The 20,766-nt window shown below is 43.6% G+C and overlaps 2 protein-coding genes across 5 annotated transcripts in view; one reads left to right on the top strand and one right to left on the bottom strand.

The window, feature by feature from the left end:
* The window catches only part of LOC112257596 (bone morphogenetic protein 1-like), a 47,962-nt gene extending 43,068 nt beyond the window's left edge, over positions 1-4,894 (top strand). For 3 of the 4 annotated variants that reach the window (XM_024431285.2, XM_024431287.2, XM_024431288.2), the window contains 7 exons: positions 214-377; positions 626-806; positions 939-1,064; positions 1,270-1,397; positions 1,808-2,021; positions 3,670-3,920; positions 4,069-4,894. In XM_024431285.2, the coding sequence (XP_024287053.1) occupies positions 214-377; positions 626-806; positions 939-1,064; positions 1,270-1,397; positions 1,808-2,021; positions 3,670-3,920; positions 4,069-4,203 (1,199 nt within the window). In that variant the 3' untranslated portion in view covers positions 4,204-4,894. The remainder of the gene's footprint in view (positions 1-213; positions 378-625; positions 807-938; positions 1,065-1,269; positions 1,398-1,807; positions 2,022-3,669; positions 3,921-4,068) is intronic. The other variant, XM_024431286.2, reaches the window with a different exon arrangement.
* Positions 4,895-14,060: 9,166 nt separating this feature from the next.
* Positions 14,061-20,589, bottom strand: LOC112257597 (E3 ubiquitin-protein ligase TRIM62). The gene is made up of 6 exons (XM_024431289.2): positions 19,827-20,589; positions 19,247-19,342; positions 18,871-19,104; positions 18,202-18,224; positions 17,984-18,099; positions 14,061-15,098 (listed from the first exon to the last, which is right to left on the bottom strand). Exons 1-6 carry the CDS (start codon positions 20,463-20,465, stop codon positions 14,554-14,556), a joined length of 1,653 nt encoding a protein of 550 aa, XP_024287057.1. The 5' UTR covers positions 20,466-20,589; the 3' UTR covers positions 14,061-14,553.
* Positions 20,590-20,766: the final 177 nt, after the last annotated feature.

Consider the following 20,766-nt stretch of genomic DNA (forward strand, 5'->3'; position numbering starts at 1 on the left):
GGTATGACCTGACTTTTTTATTTGCTTAATTAATGTTGCAGTTTGAAACATAGGGAGTAGTATTTTGACAGTGTCACATTCACGTGCTTCATACTTTATTGAACTGTGAACAAGTTCCACCTACTTCGCCACCTTCTCTAAACTATAACTGTTATGTGGTTTGAGTTGTGTTGCCTCGTGGCCACCCCTAATGTCAGCTCTGTATCCCCCCAGCAGCTGCGTGTGGAGGCTTCATTACCAAGCTTAATGGCTCCATCAACACCCCCGGCTGGCCCAAAGAATACCCCCCCAACAAGAACTGTGTTTGGCAGCTGGTGGCCCCCACACATTACCACATCACCCTGCTGTTTGATGTCTTTGAGACCGAGGGCAACGATGTAAGCATTATAGCCCGAGAACACCCTATAACGCTTACACATGTTGTGAGTGGGCAGGAATGGGCATTTACAATGACTTCACAGGGGAGGTGACCATTAAGATCTCAGCTCATGAGGGAAATTATTGTCTAGTCCTATAAACCGGTGTGTGTGTGCGCTGTGGTTTACTTTGAGTTATTCCATAGTACTTGCTCCAGTTCCTCTTGAGGTGTGTCTGACATGTCCTATGTGGTCTCTTCTTCCCTCAGGTGTGTAAATATGATTATGTGGAGGTGAGGAGTGGACTGACCGCTGACTCCAGGCTTCATGGGAAGTTTTGTGGAACTGAGAAACCAGAAACCGTCACCTCCCAATACAACAACATGCGCATTGAGTTCAAATCAGACAACACAGTGTCAAAGAAAGGCTTCAAAGCCCAATTCTTCTCTGGTAAGCCAAACTTTTTTTTGTTGCATCAAACATACATTTAAAGTATATGGTCAATGGCTCGAACAGTCTAGTGTCAAAGGGTTTACTGTAGGTGGGTTTAGCAATTTCTGACAATGTTCTGTTCCCATGCAGACAAGGACGAGTGCTCTAAGGAGAACGGAGGCTGCCAACAAGAGTGTGTCAATACCTTCGGGAGCTACAGTTGTCAGTGTCGTAGTGGCTTTGTGCTGCATGAAAATAGACATGATTGCAAGGAAGGTACAGAATAACTCCTATTTTAATGGATTTATCCATACATTTACATAGAGCTATTTCTGTTCATACATGTACCTATCCATATTTATCCATCCAGTATTTACATACAGCCATTGACATCCTATTTTACATGGATTATGACATCAAAGTTGGGGATAGGATATGTCCTCTTAGATTACTGATTGAATCAGCCATGTTTATCTTTCAGCTGGCTGTGATCATGTGGTGAGCATTGTGTTAGGCACCATCACCAGCCCCAACTGGCCTGACAAATACCCCAGCAAGAAGGCCTGTACCTGGGCCCTCTCCACCACCCCAGGCCACCGCATCAAAATCGTATGTTTACTGCTGTGTCATGATCAAACCAAGTCAAATTTTATTTGTCACATGCTTCGTAAACAACAGGTGTAGACTAACAGTGAAATGCTTACTTACGGGCCCTTCCCAACAATGCAGAGAGAAATAATAGAAAAATAATAACACAAGGAATAAATGCTCAATGAGTAACAATAACTTGGCTATATACACAGGGTACCAGTACAGAGTTGATGTGCAGGAGTACAAGGTAATTGAGGTAGAAATGTAAATATATGTAGGGATTGGCATAGTTTTAGACACCTCTTATGTAATGCTTACAATTTACATTATAACGGTACATAGTCATTAGTGGAAGATGGGTCATGCAGATTATTACTGTTGTTAATAGCTCACCACCTACCTCACTGAATCTACATTCACTTGTAAAGGTTTTCAATGAGATCGACATGGAGGCTCACCTGGAGTGTGCCTACGACCACCTGGAGATCTACGATGGGCAGGATGGCCGGGCCCCCAGTCTGGGACGTTTCTGTGGCATCAAGAAACCCTCGCCAGTCATCTCCAGCGGCAATGAGATGTTTATGCGCTTCTTCTCTGATAACTCAGTCCAGAAGAGAGGCTTTGAGGCTTCACACAGTGCAGGTGGGTGACACATACACTGGCATTAGCATTTTGTGATACCAGAAAGAAAAGGATTGAAATGGATAATGCTCATTGGTGCACACAGATATATGGTTGAACTGCTAACATGTTGTTTTGATTTCAGAGAGATGAGAATAGTCAACTAATATTCATTGTATAATACATTATTCAACCTTTTTCCATGTAGGTCTGGTCAATCCACTGCCATAACCTATTTAAGATATTGATAATAAATGTTACGTACGCCTCTTGGAGGATGGAACGCATCAACCTGCTACATCTCAACTCCCAGTGAAGTGAAAAAGTATGTGATCGTAGGTGCTGGGAAGGACGACAGAGGCAGAGAAAAATACCGTTTACAGGGAAATTAATATTCCTTAACATGGTAAAATGGGGAAAAGGGGCTGGACGGAACCAAAGCAAAGAAAGTAAAATTAAGGAGTCCCCTCCTACCTTACCACTTCTTACCTAACCTTTAGCACCACCCGGCAGGCTAACCAAAATACATGGGGTGGTCCGCCCAGGTCTTGCATAGTGTGCATAGACAGATTAAATACTATGGGTTATTTATGCCCGTATGCCTCTTGCCCAAATACTCCCAAGGTGCGTTCCTCTTCCCCCCCTGGAAACAAATGAAACTGAATAATTTACGTGAACAATTTCAATTAACCAAAAACACTAAGTCCTTTTGGCATACACAAACCTCTGAAGGAGTGGCTACAAAATAATAACAAAACTTTCACTGACCAACAACCAACACAGGACATAAAAATAAGCTCTCCTCCCTGAGGGAGGAACACTGGCTTTTATCAAGCTGGAGAAGGCATTCTTAATTGAAGAGACAGCTGTTTCCCCTGATGAGGTGGAGGGGTCAGAGCTCCAATCAGCGATGGGGTCGACCAATCAGCTGCTTTAGGATTCCAGGAAGCCATTTCCTGAATTACACACACATACAAACCCACAACACAGAAACTGGGGAGCGTAACAATAATAATAATCCATTAACTCCAGCAGACCAGTTAAGTGGTATTCATTCATCTTACAAAGGCCTTTGATCCAGTTGGGACTAATTTTGTCCCTCAGATCAATCAAAAAGGCTTACTTTTTCCCAAAGACAACTCTAATTACTGGGAGGTTGAAAAGGATGTGCAACAAGGATTTGATCCTGGGACCATTGTTTACCTCCATCATTAATGATTATCTCTCTGTGTCTACTGATGCAAATGTATTCTTGTATGCTGATGTCAATGTCTCTGGTTTTTGATTCTCATCTTGTCTTGGTATTATATTATCCCTAACGTACAGTACATTATGTTTGTAATGTGTGATTCAGCAGGCAGCTTGACAACATCTACATTTTTTGTCAGGACCCATGAATAATGAGATATGAATTCATTAGTATGATTGGGGGTGACAATGCCCATGTTGCCACCTGGGTTTGTGGTTTTTGGTTTCTTTCAACAAAGGAAACAAAGGGACAACAGGTCAGCTTTTTCAGATGGGTATAATGTTATAGAATCCCACATGGAATGTAGAGGAGAAACACTGCCTTTCAGAGAATTATTTGTTGATAAATTGGACATTCCATATCTCAATGAGTTCCTTCTCTGAGGCTCTGTCTCTTTTTTTTGTGGCTGTGAGTTCTCAGAATGTGGAGGAAGCCTGAAAGCTGAGGTCAAGACCAAAGATCTTTATTCGCACGCCCAGTTTGGGGATAACAACTACCCAGGGGCGTCTGACTGCCAGTGGGTGGTATCCGCTGAGAAGGGCTATGGAGTAGAGCTCATCTTCCAAACCTTTGAGATTGAGGAAGAGGCAGACTGTGGCTATGACTACGTTGAACTATTTGATGGTGCTGATGTCAAGGCCCCAAGGCTTGGTCGCTACTGTGGATCTGGGGTAAGGACAACAAAATGTTTAAGTACACCTACTAGACTGTAACAACTACTGTACATATATAGTGCATTCACAAAATGCCAGGGGTGTTTGCCTACTTAAATGTAGAGGTATAAGATAATCTTTCTCTCTCTTTTTATTTATCTTCCAGCCTCCTGAGGAAATCTACTCTGCTGGGGATGCCATTGTTATAAAGTTCCATTCGGATGATACCATCAATAAGAAGGGCTTCCATGTACGGTACATGAGCACAAAGTTCCAAGACACATTGCACACAAGCAAGTGAACCCCTCTTTACCAAGACTTAAGAGGAGGAGACTGTGCACCCCAAAGTGTTGACACTCCCAGTTCCCTAAGAGGAGCGGATGCTTGGATAGCTGCCCCCCCCCCATACCCCACTCCGCCCAAAGCCAGCTGTAAGGAGTCAAGCCATGCAGCAGTAGAGAGCGTTTTCAAGTTTGTATCATTTAGATTAGGGAGGGTGGACGAGAGAGTGGATATGTGTGGGAGATCTGAAATGAATTCCCCAAAAGTTTGTCATTTCCTCAATATAACAAAAAGGATCCCACAGGCCTGTAAGGATCAGTGGGATGGTGGTATAACTGTATAGGATACAGGATTATCAGGGTTTTAGGGAATAGGTTCCCCAACCACCTCCTAACTTGAAATCCAGCTGAGCCCTAAATTCTTGGGAAGATAACCTTCCCACCTTGCCTTGGTTCCTAAATATGTCTATCTACTCTTGACTTAAATCTTGGCACTATACTGTGTATCATTGAGGGTTGCACATTGATGATTAGGAAAGACGGATAGAACCGGGGAAATTTGTTTTAAGCATACAGTTGTAATTAGTATGGTCTTGCAATGCAGAACAGGGATGATCCCCCCCAAACATGATTGATGTTAGCAGAAGAAGAAAAGTGAACATGTGTTGTTATTCTTTTCAAAGGCTAGGCTAATAAATATAGATAACTGTAGATTAAGGTGGTGGTCTGTTCTTTTCCAATTGTTTTTATGATTTGTCCCAAATAAAGACTCCCTTACGTACAGTTGAAGTCGGAAGTTTACATAAACTTAGGTTGGAGTCAATTAAACTTGTTTTTCAAGCACTCCACAAATGTCTTGTTAACAAACTATAGTTTTGGCAAGTCGGTTAGGACATCTACTTGGTGCATGACACAAGTAATTTTTCCAACAATTGTTTACCGACTGATTTTTTCACTTATAATTCACTGTATCACAATTCCAGTGGGTCAGAAGTTTACATACACTAAGTTGACTGTACCTTTAAACCTTTAAACAAATTCCAGAAAATGATGTCATGGCTTTAGAAGCTTCTGATAGGCTAATTTACATCAGTTGAGTCAATTGGAGGTGTACCTGTGGATGTATTTTAAGGCCTACCTCAGTGTCTCTTTGCTTGACATCATGGGAAAATCTAAAGAAATCAGCCAAGACCTTTGGAAAAAAATGGTGGACATCCACATGTCTGGTTCATCCTTGGGATAAATTTCCAAACGCTGTACGAAGAATAATACGCAAGTATAAACACCATGGAACCATGCAGCCATCATACCGCTCAGGAAGGAGACTCGTTCTGTCTCCTAGAGATTAAAGTACTTTGGTGTGAAAAGGGCAAATCAATCCCAGAACAACAGCAAAGGATCTTGTGAAGATGCTGGATTAAACAGGTACAAAAGTATCTATATCCACAGTAAAACGAGTCCTATATCGACATAATCTGAAAGGCCGCTCAGCAAGGAAGAAACCACTGCTCCAAAACCTCCATAAAAAAGCCCGACTACGGTTTGCAACTGCACATGGGGACAAAGATCGTACTTTTTGGAGAAATGTCCTCTGGTCTGATGAAACAAAAATAGAACTGTTTGGCCATAATGATGTTAGGAGGACAACGGGGGAGGCTTGCAAGCCGAAGAACACCAGCACGGGGTGGCAGCATCATGTTGTGGGGATGCTTTGCTGCAGGAGGGACTGGTGCACTTCACAAAATAGATGGCATCATGAGGTAGGGAAATTATTGAAGCAACATCTCAAGACATCAGCTTGGTCACAAATTGGTCTTCCAAATGGACAAGGAACCCAAGCATACTTCCAAAGATGTGGCAAAATGGCTTAAGGACAGCAAAGGTATTGGAGAGGCCATCACAAAGCCCTGACCTCAATCCTATAGAACATTTCTGGGTAGACAAGTAAAAAAACAAGTATTGATTTGTCAATGAGCTGTGGCGTTTGGTCAGAGTCAGACCAATGGGTCGTGGAAGAAGTTGCGTATGTGCTGAGCCACACCTTTTGCGAACGTCATTTCCGGTCACAACTTGCAGGCTTGTTTTCGAGTTGCTGTGCGTTTTGTTGCCAACCTGTTTTGCTACCTGACAACTTTACGGTTTTCACTTTTTAATTACCGTTCATATATTTATTTATTTTTTCCTCAACTTTTTCAACTTTTTCACTCCGGACGCTTTATCTGGACACGATTCGTCAGGACCTCCAACAGCCGAAGCTAAGTAGTAACATTAACATGATGCCTTCTAATTGCAGCCGCTGTACTCGCCTTACGGCGAGGATAGCTGTGCTGCAAGCCCAGCTTCAGACGCAATCGTTAGGCAAGGGTAATTTCAGTGTAGGAAAGGATGAAACAGCGTCTGTGCCACCAGTAAGTACAGATAGTAGTATAAATCCCCTGACACAGTCCCCGCAGCCGGACAACTTTCTCACGGTTTCTGGAAGGAAATGCTGTAGGAACGCTCAACCGGTGTCGCTCATTCAGCCGACAGAAACTTTCAACCGGTTTTCCCCATTAAGCAGCGGGTCGGAGTCAGAGGCCGATTCTTCTCTGGTCTCTACTCCTCCCGTTACGGGGTCTGAGACGCCGAAGCTTCCCACCATTAGCTCTGACAAATTGAAAACTCTAGTCATTGGCGACTCCATTACCCGCAGCATTAGACTTAAAGCGAATCATCCAGCGATCATACACTGTTTACCCGGGGCAGGGCTACCGACGTTAAGGCTAATCTGAAGATGGTGCTGGCTAAAGCTAAAACTGGCGAGTGTAGAGAGTATAGAGATATTGTTATCCACGTCGGCACCAACGATGTTAGGATGAAACAGTCAGAGATCACCAAGCGCAACATAGCTTCTGCGTGCATATCAGCTAGAAAGATGTGTCGGCATCGAGTAATTGTCTCTGGCCCCCTCCCAGTTAGGGGGAGTGATGAGCTCTACAGCAGAGTCTCACAACTCAATCGCTGGTTGAAAACTGTTTTCTGCCCCTCCCAAAAGATAGAATTTGTAGATAATTGGCCCTCTTTCTGGGACTCACCCACAAACAGGACCAAGCCTGACCTGCTGAGGAGTGACGGACTCCATCCTAGCTGGAGGAGTGCTCTCATCTTATCTACCAACATAGACAGGGCTCTAACTCCTCTAGCTCCACAATGAAATAGGGTGCAGGCCAGGCAGCAGGCTGTTAGCCAGCCTGCCAGCATAGTGGAGTCTGCCACTAGCACAGTCAGTGTAGTCAGCTCAGCAATCACCATTGAGACCGTGTCTGTGCCTCGACCTAGGTTGGGCAAAACTAAACATGGCGGTGTTCGCCTTAGCAATCTCACTAGGATAAAGACCACCTCCATTCCTGTCATTACTGAAAGAGATCATGATACCTCACATCTCAAAATAGGGCTACTTAATGTTAGATCCCTTACTTCAAAGGCAATTATAGTCAATGAACTAATCACTGATCATAATCTTGATGTGATTGGCCTGACTGAAACATGGCTTAAGCCTGATGAATTTACTGTTTTAAATGAGGCCTCACCTCCTGGCTACACTAGTGACCATATCCCCGTGCATCCCGCAAAGGCGGAGGGGTTGCTAACATTTACGATAGCAAATTTCAATTTACAAAAAAAAAAAATGACGTTTTCGTCTTTTGAGCTTCTAGTCATGAAATCTATGCAGCCTACTCAATCACTTTTTATAGCTACTGTTTACAGGCCTCCTGGGCCATATACAGCGTTTCTCACTGAGTTCCCTGAATTCCTATCGGACCTTGTAGTCATAGCAGATAATATTCTAATCTTTGGTGACTTTAATATTCACATGGAAAAGTCCACAGACCCACTCCAAAAGGCTTTCGGAGCCATCATCGACTCAGTGGGTTTTGTCCAACATGTCTCTGGACCCACTCACTGTCACAGTCATACGCTGGACCTAGTTTTGTCCCATGGAATAAATGTGGTGGATCTTAATGTTTTTCCTCATAATCCTGGACTATCGGACCACCATTTTATTACGTTTGCAATTGCAACAAATAATCTGCTCAGACCCCAACCAAGGAACATCAAAAGTCGTGCTATAAATTCACAGACAACACAAAGATTCCTTGATGCCCTTCCAGACTCCCTCTGCCTACCCAAGGACGCCAGAGGACAAAAATCAGTTAACCACCTAACTGAGGATCTCAATTTAACCTTGCGCAATACCCTAGATGCAGTTGCACCCCTAAAAACTAAAAAAATTCTCATAAGAAACTAGCTCCCTGGTACACAGAAAATACCCGAGCTCTGAAGCAAGCTTCCAGAAAATTGGAACGGAAATGGCGCCACACCAAACTGGAAGTCTTCCGACTAGCTTGGAAAGACAGTACCGTGCAGTACCGAAGAGCCCTTACTGCTGCTCGATCATCCTATTTTTCTAACTTAATTGAGGAAAATAAGAACAATCCGAAATTCCTTTTTGATACTGTCGCAAAGCTAACTAAAAAGCAGCATTCCCCAAGAGAGGATGACTTTCACTTTAGCAGTGATAAATTCATGAACTTCTTTGAGGAAAAGATTATGATTATTAGAAAGCAAATTACGGACTCTTCTTTAAACCTGCGTATTCCTCAAAACCTCAGTTGTCCTGAGTCTGCACAACTCTGCCAGGACCTAGGATCAAGAGAGACGCTCAAGTGTTTTAGTACTATATCTCTTGACACAATGATGAAAATAATCATGGCCTCTAAACCTTCAAGCTGCATACTGGACCCTATTCCAACTAAACTACTGAAAGAGCTGCTTCCTGTGCTTGGCCCTCCTATGTTGAACATAATAAACGGCTCTCTATCCACTGGATGTGTACCAAACTCACTAAAAGTGGCAGTAATAAAGCCTCTCTTGAAAAAGCCAAACCTTGACCCAGAAAATATAAAAAACTATCGGCCTATATCGAATCTTCCATTCCTCTCAAAAATTTTAGAGAAGGCTGTTGCTCAGCAACTCACTGCCTTCCTGAAGACAAACAATGTATACGAAATGCTTCAGTCTGGTTTTAGACCCCATCATAGCACTGAGACGGCACTTGTGAAGGTGGTAAATGACATTTTAATGGCATCGGACCGAGGCTCTGCATCTGTCCTCGTGCTCCTAGACCTTAGTGCCGCTTTTGATACCATCGATCACCACATTCTTTTGGAGAGATTGGAAACCCAAATTGGTCTACACGGACAAGTTCTGGCCTGGTTTAGATCTTATCTGTCGGAAAGATATCAGTTTGTCTCTGTGAATGGTTTGTCCTCTGACAAATCAACTGTAAATTTCGGTGTTCCTCAAGGTTCCGTTTTAGGACCACTATTGTTCTCACTATATATTTTACCTCTTGGGGATGTTATTCGAAAACATAATGTAAACTTTCACTGCTATGCGGATGACACACAGCTGTACATTTCAATGAAACATGGTGAAGCCCCAAAATTGCCCTCGCTAGAAGCATGTGTTTCAGACATAAGGAAGTGGATGGCTGCAAACTTTCTACTATTAAACTCGGACAAAACAGAGATGCTTGTTCTAGGTCCCAAGAAACAAAGAGATATTCTGTTGAATCTGACAATTAATCTTAATGGTTGTACAGTCGTCTCAAATAAAACTGTGAAGGACCTCGGCGTTACTCTGGACCCTGATCTCTCTTTTGAAGAACATATCAAGACCATTTCAAGGACATCTTTTTTCCATCTACGTAACATTGCAAAAATCAGAAACTTTCTGTCCAAAAATGATGCAGAAAAATTAATCCATGCTTTTGTCACTTCTAGGTTAGACTACTGCAATGCTCTATTTTCCGGCTACCCGGATAAAGCACTAAATAAACTTCAGTTAGTGCTAAATACGGCTGCTAGAATCCTGACTAGAACCAAAAAATTTGATCATATTACTCCAGTGCTAGCCTCTCTACACTGGCTTCCTGTCAAAGCAAGGGCTGATTTCAAGGTTTTACTGCTAACCTACAAAGCATTACATGGGCTTGCTCCTACCTATCTCTCTGATTTGGTCCTGCCGTACATACCTACACGTACGCTACGGTCACAAGACGCAGGCCTCCTAATTGTCCCTAGAATTTCTAAGCAAACAGCTGGAGGCAGGGCTTTCTCCTATAGAGCTCCATTTTTATGGAACGGTCTGCCTACCCATGTCAGAGACGCAAACTCGGTCTCAACCTTTAAGTCTTTACTGAAGACTCATCTCTTCAGTGGGTCATATGATTGAGTGTAGTCTGGCCCAGGAGTGTGAAGGTGAACGGAAAGGCTCTGGAGCAACGAACCGCCCTTGCTGTCTCTGCCTGGCCGGTTCCCCTCTTTCCACTGGGATTCTCTGCCTCTAACCCTATTACAGGGGCTGGGTCACTGGCTTACTGGGGCTCTCTCATGCCGTCCCTGGAGGGGGTGCGTCACCTGAGTGGGTTGATTCACTGTTGTGGTCATCCTGTCTGGGTTGGCGCCCCCCTTGGGTTGTGCCGTGGCGGAGATCTTTGTGGGCTATACTCAGCCTTGTCTCAGGATGGTAAGTTGGTGGTTGAAGATATCCCTCTAGTGGTGTGGGGGCTGTGCTTTGGCAAAGTGGGTGGGGTTATATCCTTCCTGTTTGGCCCTGTCCGGGGGTGACCTCGGATGGGGCCACAGTGTCTCCTGACCCCTCCTGTCTCAGCCTCCAGTATTTATGCTGCAGTAGTTTATGTGTCGGGGGGCTGGGGTCAGTTTGTTATATCTGGAGTACTTCTCCTGTCCTATTCGGTGTCCTGTGTGAATCTAAGTGTGCGTTCTCTAATTCTCTCCTTCTCTCTTTCTTTCTCTCTCTCGGAGGACCTGAGCCCTAGGACCTGAGCTCCAGGACTACCTGACATGATGACTCCTTGCTGTCCCCAGTCCACCTGGCCATGCTGCTGTTCCAGTTTCAACTGACCTGAGCCCTAGGACCATGCCCCAGGACTACCTGACATGATGACTCCTTGCTGTCCCCAGTCCACCTGGCCATGCTGCTGCTCCAGTTTCAACTTCCACCTGACTGTGCTGCTGCTCCTGTTTCAACTGTTCTGCCTTATTATTATTCGACCATGCTGGTCATTTATGAACATTTGAACATCTTGGCCATGTTCTGTTATAATCTCCACCCGGCACAGCCAGAAGAGGACTGGCCACCCCACATAGCCTGGTTCCTCTCTAGGTTTCTTCCTAGGTTTTGGCCTTTCTAGGGAGTTTTTCCTAGCCACCGTGCTTCTACACCTGCATTGCTTGCTGTTTGGGGTTTTAGGCTGGGTTTCTGTACAGCACTTTGAGATATCAGCTGATGTACGAAGGGCTATATAAATAAATTTGATTTGATTTGATTTGATTTAGACCTGAAAAAGCGTGTGCGAGCAAGAAGGCCTACAAACCTGACTCAGTTACACCAGCTCTGTCAGGGGGAATGGGCCAAAATTCACCGAACTTATTGTGGGAAGCTTGTGGAAGGCTACCCAAAACATTTGACCGAAGTTTGTCACGATGTGCGCAACTGATTAAAGGTAAGTCAGGTGCAGGAGAGCAGAGATGGGTAATAACAGGCGCACATTATTCATGCCCCAGGAAAATAGCAATAACGCCCGAAGTCCACAAACGGTACAATAAACAAAACACACGGGTCAAACACATACCCGGCGCGAACCACACGTAACAAAAAAAACAATTCCACACACAGACATGGGGGCAACAGAGGGTAAAATACATTTAGTCAGATGAGGGAATGTGAACCAGGTGTGCGGAAAACCAAGACAAAACAAATGGAAAATGAAAAGTGGAGCGTCGATGGCTAGAAGACCGGTGACGTCAACCGCCAAACCCCACCCGAACAAGGAGAGGGCCCGGCTTCGGCGGAAGTCGTGACAAAGTTAAATCATTTTGAAGGCAAATGCTACCAAATACTAATTGAGTGTATGTAAACTTCTGACCCGCTGGGAATTGGATGAAAGAAATAAAAGCTGAAATAAATCACTCTCTACTATTATTCTGACATTTCACATTCTTAAAATAAAGTGGTGATCCTAACTGACCTAAGATAGTGAGTTTTTACTTGGATTAAATGTCAGGAATTGTGAAAAACTGAGTTGAACTGTTTTTGGCTGTCACGGCTGGCTGAAGGACTGGATCAAGGTGCAGCAAGGTAAGCGTACATTTTCTTTTTATTAAAAATGACACCGACAAAACAAAGAACAAAACTGTGACGCTTTGGGCTATGTGCCCTGAACAAAGTCAAAGTTAACTTCCCACAAAACAGGTGGGGGAAAAGGGTACCTAAGTATGGTTCTCAATCAGAGACAACGATAGACAGCTGCATAAAAAGCCTCTCTATGGCCAGGGCGTGACATTGGCTAAGGTGTATGTGGTTTTTGGTTTACTTCCGACTTCAACTGTATTTATTTGGACAGTGAAGCTCAAACATTTCATTTGGCTCTACACTCCATTTTGGATTTAAGACCAAATGTTATATATGAGGTGACAGTTCAGAATGTCACGTTTTATTTGAGGGTATTTTCATAAATATCTCTTTTACCGTTTAAAAATTGAAGCACTTAACGTATCTAGTCCCCCCATGTGAAGGTGTCATAAGTATTTGGACAAAATTCACTTATAACATATTAAAGTAGTCAAACATTGTATTATTTGGTCCCATATTCCTAGTGCACAATTACTACATCAGGCTTGTGACTCTACAAACTTGTTGGATGCATTTGTAGTTTGCTTTGGTTGTGTTTCAGATTATTTTGTGCCTAATAGAAATTAATGGTAAATAATGTATTGTGTCATTTTGGAGTCACTTTTATTGTAAATAAGAATAGAATATGTTTACAAGCACTTCTACATTAATGTCGATGCTGTCATGATTATGGAGTATCCTGAATCAATCCGAAATAATGAGTGTGAAAGTTACAGAGGCACAAAGATTATACCCCCAAAACATGCTACCTTCTCACTATTACCAATAACAGGGGAGGTTAACATTTTTTGGAGGGTTTGATATTTATCACTCTTTCATTTTCTCACTCATCATTATTCATGGTTATCCGTAATCATGGTAGCATCCACATTAATGTAGAAGTGTTATGAAACAAATTATGTTTTTATTTACAATGAAAGGCACTTCAAAATGACACAATATGTTATTTACCATTCATTTCTATTGGGCACAAAATAATCTGAAACACAACTAAAATAAACTGCAAATGCATCACAAGCTTGATGCATTCATTGCGTGCTAGGAATATGGGACCAAAAAATACTACTTTAATTCACTGAAAAGTGAATTTGTCCAAATACTCAAGACACATTTTCATACTGATCCCCTGTGAGAATCGAATCCACAACCCTGGTGTTGCTAGCGGCATGCTCTAACAACTGAGTCACACGGGACCACTCCTGATGTGTATGGGTTGTATCAGCCTGCATGGTGGAATGAGAATGTTTTCCTCAAAGTGCTACTGCTAATGGTACACACACAAAAAAATCACTGTGCAGGTTCAAACTGCTCGCTCTCTCCCTCTCTTTCTTGATTAGTCAGGGATTTCTTGGAAATGGTCCATCAATTTTACTCCAATATTTTTGATGCATTACTCAGCTCAGTTCAATGTACTGTAGGCTAAGCCAAAAGGATCACAGGAAGAAAGACTGACACAACCACACAGAAAACTCTTTTCAAATGACCTCTTAATTAATGAGATTCTTCTTTCCTGTGCTCTGATATGCACAAATCCACCATGCAGAAGTGTGTTTATGCCTGTTACTGTTTGTGCTGAGACTATCCAGATCAAATATCAGGTTCTATTTCAACACAGAGACACAAAACAAATTCTTATTTATTTTGAATGGTACAGTATTGTGAGGTGAACGTTTGAAATACTGATGATATGCACAATTCACTAAAAGATTATTATTATGCATTGAAGATTACATATTAAAATAATTGGCCCATTTATGTCTCAAAATATTGAACTGCCTTTACATTGTACACGATAAGGCAATTTTGTATTCATCATTCTGTTTACGCCAGTCACGTACAATTTACACTGTAATATTGCAAAAGGTTATTGCGCATACATTTAACAAACCTTGATGGTGAAGCTCTGGCCCACATCAAGATTACATTTGAAAAATGTATTATTTACAGTTGGCCTGCTTACTCTCTCTATCATCTCAAACAATATAATCGCTATATATAATATATATAATATAATATATATAGCTTATAATCTAACAGTTAGATTCTGAGGGTATTTTAGCACCATACCAGTGTAAGGATGGCCTCAGGCTTTGTGGGGAATAGATAATCTGTCAGATTTTGGGAAGGAAAACTTTGAGGGGCTCATTCTCATGCACTTTATCCAGGAATCCCAGATTGAAGTAGGGGTACAACGTCTCTGTGAAGGTTTCACGGAACGTATAGAGATGTGTCATGCTCTCTGCATTGTAGAAAGACACCAGACCCCTCTTATAATCCAGATATACCCCTATCCTAGCCAGAGGCTCCTCCAGTGAAAGCACAGTAGGGGGCGATGTACAGGCCATGTACTGTATTCCATAGGACAGGGACAGGGTCCAAAAGCCATTGGCCGGCAAGGCTTTGATTACTCCCTTCCTCGATACAGTTTCTCTAGCCACACCCACGGTCCACACAGTGCTGCTGTAGACCTCTATCTCCCAGTAGTGGCGGCCATAGGTGAAGCCCTGACTGCCCAACAGGGACAATGCAGCATTGAAGCGGTTGGGGTTGTCCTGGACAGAGTGGTTGAAGGTCTGGTAGCGGACACAGGTGAGGGAGGAGGTCAGGCTAAGCCAGGGGTTGGCCGTGCTCGAATTCAAGGTGATGGCGGCCGGAACTGAGAATAAGGGAAAATTAGTTGGTCAAGTTAGGTATTGCATGATTTTACATGCCATGACACAGATACAAAGCATTACAACCGTAAGGCTCTCCGCCCACAACCGTAAGGCTCTCCAGAGGGTAGTGAGGTCTGCACAACGCATCACCGGGGGCAAACTATCTGCCCTCCAGGACACCTACACCACCCGATGTCACAGGAAGGCCTTAAAGATAATCAAGGACAACAACTACCCGAGCCACTGCCTGTTCACTCTGCTATCATCCAGAAGGCGAGGTCAGTACAGGTGTATCAAAGCAGGGACCGAGAGACTGAAAAACAGCTTCTATCTCAAGGCCATCAGACTGTTAAACAGCCACCACTAACATTGAGTGGCTGCTGCCAACATACTGACTCAACTTCAGCCACTTTAATAATGGAAATTGATGGGAATTGATGTAAAAAATTGTATCACTAGCCACTTTAAACAATGCCACTTAATATAATGTTTACATACCCTACATTACTCATCTCATATACAGTGCCTTGCGAAAGTATTCGGCCCCCTTGAACTTTGCGACCTTTTGCCACATTTCAGGCTTCAAACATAAAGATATAAAACTGTATTTTTTTGTGAAGAATCAACAACAAGTGGGACACAATCATGAAGTGGAACGACATTTATTGGATATTTCAAACTTTTTTAACATATCAAAAACTGAAAAATTGGGCGTGCAAAATTATTCAGCCCCTTTACTTTCAGTGCAGCAAACTCTCTCCAGAAGTTCAGTGAGGATCTCTGAATGATCCAATGTTGACCTAAATGACTAATGATGATAAATACAATCCACCTGTGTGTAATCAAGTCTCCGTATAAATGCACCTGCACTGTGATAGTCTCAGAGGTCTGTTAAAAGCGCAGAGAGCATCATGAAGAACAAGGAACACACCAGGCAGGTCCGAGATACTGTTGTGAAGAAGTTTAAAGCCAGATTTGGATACAAAAAGATTTCCCAAGCTTTAAACATCCCAAGGAGCACTGTGCAAGCGATAATATTGAAATGGAAGGAGTATCAGACCACTGCAAATCTACCAAGACCTGGCCGTCCCTCTAAACTTTCAGCTCATACAAGGAGAAGACTGATCAGAGATGCAGCCAAGAGGCCCATGATCACTCTGGATAAACTGCAGAGATCTACAGCTGAGGTGGGAGACTCTGTCCATAGGACAACAATCAGTCGTATATTGCACAAATCTGGCCTTTATGGAAGAGTGGCAAGAAGAAAGCCATTTCTTAAAGATATCCATAAAAAGTGTCGTTTAAAGTTTGCTACAAGCCACCTGGGAGACACACCAAACATGTGGAAGAAGGTGCTCTGGTCAGATGAAACCAAAATTGAACTTTTTGGCAACAATGCAAAACGTTATGTTTGGCGTAAAAGCAACACAGCTCATCACCCTGAACCCACCATCCCCACTGTCAAACATGGTGGTGGCAGCATCATGGTTTGGGCCTGCATTTCTTCAGCAGGGACAGGGAAGATGGTTAAAATTGATGGGAAGATGGATGGAGCCAAATACAGGACCATTCTGGAAGAAAACCTGATGGAGTCTGCAAAAGACCTGAGACTGGGACGGAGATTTGTCTTCCAACAAGACAATGATCCAAAACATAAAGCAAAATCTACAATGGAATGGTTCAAAAATAAACATATCCAGGTGTTAGAATGGCCAAGTCAAAGTCCAGACCTGAATCCAATCGAGAATCTGTGGAAAGAACTGAAAACTGCTGTTCACAAATGCTCTCCATCCAACCTCACTGAGCTCGAGCTGTTTTGCAAGGAGGAATGGGAAAAAATGTCAGTCTCTCGATGTGCAAAACTGATAGAGACATACCCCAAGCGACTTACAGCTGTAATCGCAGCAAAAGGTGGCGCTACAAAGTATTAACTTAAGGGGGCTGAATAATTTTGCACGCCCAATTTTTCAGTTTTTGATTTGTTAAAAAAGTTTGAAATATCCAATAAATGTCGTTCCACTTCATGATTGTGTCCCACTTGTTGTTGATTCTTCACAAAAAAAATACAGTTTTATATCTTTATGTTTGAAGCCTGAAATGTGGCAAAAGATCGCAAAGTTCAAGGGGGCCGAATACTTTCGCAAGGCACTGTATATATGTATATACTGTACTCTATATCATGTACTGCATCTTGCCATCTTTATGTAATACATGTATCACTAGCCACTTTAAACTATGCCACTTTATGTTTATATACCCTACATTACTCATCTCATATGTATATACTGTACTCTATACCATCTACTGCATCTTGCCTATGCCGTTCTGTACCATCACTCATTCATATATCTTTATGTACATATTCTTTATCCCTTTACACTTGTGTGTATAAGGTAGTAGATGTGGAATTGTTAGGTTAGATTACTCGTTGGTTATTACTGCATTGTCGGAACTAGAAGCACAAGCATTTCGCTACACTCGCATTAACATCTGCTAACCATGTGTATGTGACAAATAAAATTTGATTTGACAATGTGAACACAGTATAATTCTCAGTAGCAGTTTCAACTTTCCATTTTAAATAACAAAACAACTGTCAAGTAAGTCAATTCTGGGCAATTCATGTATGTTGCAGAGGAAAAATAGTTGCTGAAAGCTCCTGAATTATTGCTCCTGAATGCTGTAATTGTCAGTCACTCTACTAAAGGTTCAGTGGAGGCAGCTGAGGGGAGGACAGCTCATAATAATAGCTGGAATGGAGTCATTGGAATGGTATCAAATGTGGCTTCCATGTGATTGATACCATTCCATTGACTCCATAACAACCATTATTATAAGCCTTCCTCCCCAGCAAGCCTCCACTCTAAAGGTTAATGCCTTACAGTACCTGGGTAGATGCTTCCTTTTAGTGATTTCCACACTCGGTACTGCAGGGGCCCTGCGAACCGACCCTCACACAGGCTGGGGGCCGTGAGAGTAGGCTTTTCAAACTTGGGATTCGGCCTGCCAAAGGCAACACAAGCTTCAGACAATACATATCAGAAACATGAAAACTCCATTATGGAATAATAATCTAAAACGTCCCACATCCCATCACGCACTCACCTCTGGACCAGGGTCTTGATATTCTGGGACGAGACAGGAAAAACAGAGGGGAGAGTGTGCTGATTAGTTTTGGCAGTGGGTAAAATGAGAGAAAGCTGTTTTCCACATGACATCAGTGTCTGAGCTCACGCTATCCCGGCCCTGTGGGATCTCCCAGTGGTTGGGGGAAAGTCCCTGGGTCTGAGCCTGCTTTCCCTATAATCTCCTTATCCTCACCATTGACCAGGAGTGAGGTCATGGGCCCACATCCTGCCTGTGCTCCACCCTGAAGGGTCCCTCCCTGCACTCTGGAGGGCCATTGTGTGTATTTTATGTGTTTGTCATTGATAAGGGTCTTGTCCTTATCAAGGATAATGCTGAGTGAATTTCCCAAGTTGGGATCAATGAAGTACTACTCTACTCATTGCTATCAGAAAGACCTTCCTGTAGAATCCTAGAATGGTTACTTACTAACTTATTACAGCAGATGTAAATGTCTAGAAGTGTGCAAACTAGTTTTGTCCTCCCATCCAATACATCATTTTCAAACAGCACAAGCAAAATAACATAAAATCTAACCTAAAACTTTTCAGTGTGAAACACATATTTTTCACATTCTCCCGTCAAGGAGGCTCATTGAGTTACTTCTCATGTGAAATTCCACCAGCCTAGAATTACCCTGTCTCTCACCCGCAGCAATGTAAAGGGGTCCTGTTCCCTCAGCTTGTCCTCGATCTCATTCAGGGCCCTCTGCAGACGGCAGACCTCCACACAGAGCAGGGCCTTGTGTTCGTCCAGCCTGATCAGCTCCCTGCGCTCCTCTGTCTTCAGCTTCACCTGCAGCAGCTTCTCTTCCTGGTACAGAAACTGGTGCAGGTCGCTGAACTGGGCCTCGATGCGCTGCTTCAGGTCTGCCGTGTGCTCCTGGGGGACAGAAAGTGTGTGGGGTTTTAGGGGGGCTTATTAGCAATGGCAGTTAGTTCAAGAGGGTCAAGGTTTATGAGACACTCAAGGTTTATGTGCAATGTACAGATTGTTACAAGCTGTAGATACTTGAGCGTTTCACCTTGAGCTTCTTGACCTCGTCCTCAGTCTCTCTCTCACACTGCAGGGCTGTGTTCAGCTCCCCTTTCAGAGAGTCCATGGAACTGCTGAGAGACGCCTGCATGGCCAGAATAAAGTAGCAGCATGATTCAAAGTCGGCATCAGGCCTCTGTTCTCTACACCAGGCCTTACAGTAAATACAGTAATCTGCTGTTGGAGTGGGGCTGGAATATGAATGTTATGGGAAACAATCCAGATGCAACTCTTAACAAGAGAATGTGGGGAGAATAATGAGAAGTTTGTATTACAGAAAAAAGTGACACGTAAAGTGATGTGACAAGTCATTGACATTGTAGTTGTTGATGTCAAGTCACTTTGGTTTTTTTTGTGCAACATTTGATCAAATCAACTTTTTTTGCTTCAATTCCTCCCAAGCAAAATTCTACTGCTCAGTCCATAGCACCACCTGTCTTCAATTTCCCCTGCAACTGGAACCCTTGGTTTAGTTGTTTTTTAACTCTGAGCTAAACCTTTTACTAGCATTCTTTGAAAAATGTAAGAGTGTAACAAGGCAACACAAGTCAAATAGAATTTGGACTTACCCTGTATTTCTGCTGTGCCTCATGGACACACACCATGTTGTGGTTCCGGTGCTCCTGAGAGAGTCCACACACCAGACACAACAGCTCTTGGTCCTCCTCACAGTAGAGCTTCAGCTCCTCTCGGTGCCGGCCACAGCACGGGGCAGGAGCAGGAGCAGGAGCAAGGCTCCTCTCTGGTACGCCCATGTCCCCCAGCAGCCCCTCTCTCTCCTCCAGGCCCTGGCAGTAGCTCTCCACTATGTTACCCACGATGCGGTTGGGCCGGTAGCTCTGACCAGGGAAGACCTTCCTGCACTGGGGACAGGATCCGGACCCCCCCTGGACCTGTCCTCTGGGGCCCGTCCAGTAGCCAGCGATACATGCCTGGCAGAAGGTGTGGTCGCAGGGCAGGGAGACAGGCTGCTTGAAGAGGTCCAGACAGATAGAACAGGTCAGGTCTCGGCTGAGTCGCTGTGCTGAGCTCTTGGATACTTGCCCAGCCATACTAGACGACCTCTGCTTTTCCTTTGTAGTTTGCATTGGAAGCTCCCCCTCACTGTATTTGGAACTTTTCTTGTCTGATTTCTCCACCTCGACGTTGTGTGGAGACGTTAACTGGAGTTTCTCCACCTCTCTGTGATTCTTACTCCTTATGTTCATTCCTTCTTTCAGACTTATCGTTTTTTTTGTGCTGGATTGGAAGCTTTTGTGACGTCCTCCTTCTCCTGAGCGTTTGGGTCCTCTCTGTCTGGTCTCCGCTCTGACTCAGCTCAGTCTTCCTGTTGACTGTGGGAAAGGAAGGGGCTGGTGAGGAGGCGGCCTCTCTGTTGCTCCATCCCAGATAGGCAGGGGTGCTCTGTGGGCCCCCTTGTAAACTCCCCCTCTGACACCAGAGCTACAGTCAGGAAAATAAGGCAGGCCAGCCATGGTCATTCTGTGCTCTGATTGTTTGTGTAGAGTA

The sequence above is a fragment of the Oncorhynchus tshawytscha genome, linkage group LG09 (genome assembly GCF_018296145.1).
Source record: "Oncorhynchus tshawytscha isolate Ot180627B linkage group LG09, Otsh_v2.0, whole genome shotgun sequence".
NCBI classification, from domain to species: domain Eukaryota; kingdom Metazoa; phylum Chordata; class Actinopteri; order Salmoniformes; family Salmonidae; genus Oncorhynchus; species Oncorhynchus tshawytscha.

Coding starts and splice junctions, on each gene's coding strand:
- LOC112257597 (XM_024431289.2), bottom strand. CDS start 20,465: ATGAACATAAGGAGTAAGAATCACAGAGAGGTGGAGAAACTCCAGTTA. Junction 19,343..19,826: donor AGGCACAGCAGAAATACAGG/GTAAGTCCAAAT, acceptor CTGGCCATGCAG/GCGTCTCTCAGCAGTTCCAT. Junction 18,100..18,201: donor ATCAAGACCCTGGTCCAGAG/GTGAGTGCGTGA, acceptor TGCCTTTGGCAG/GCCGAATCCCAAGTTTGAAA.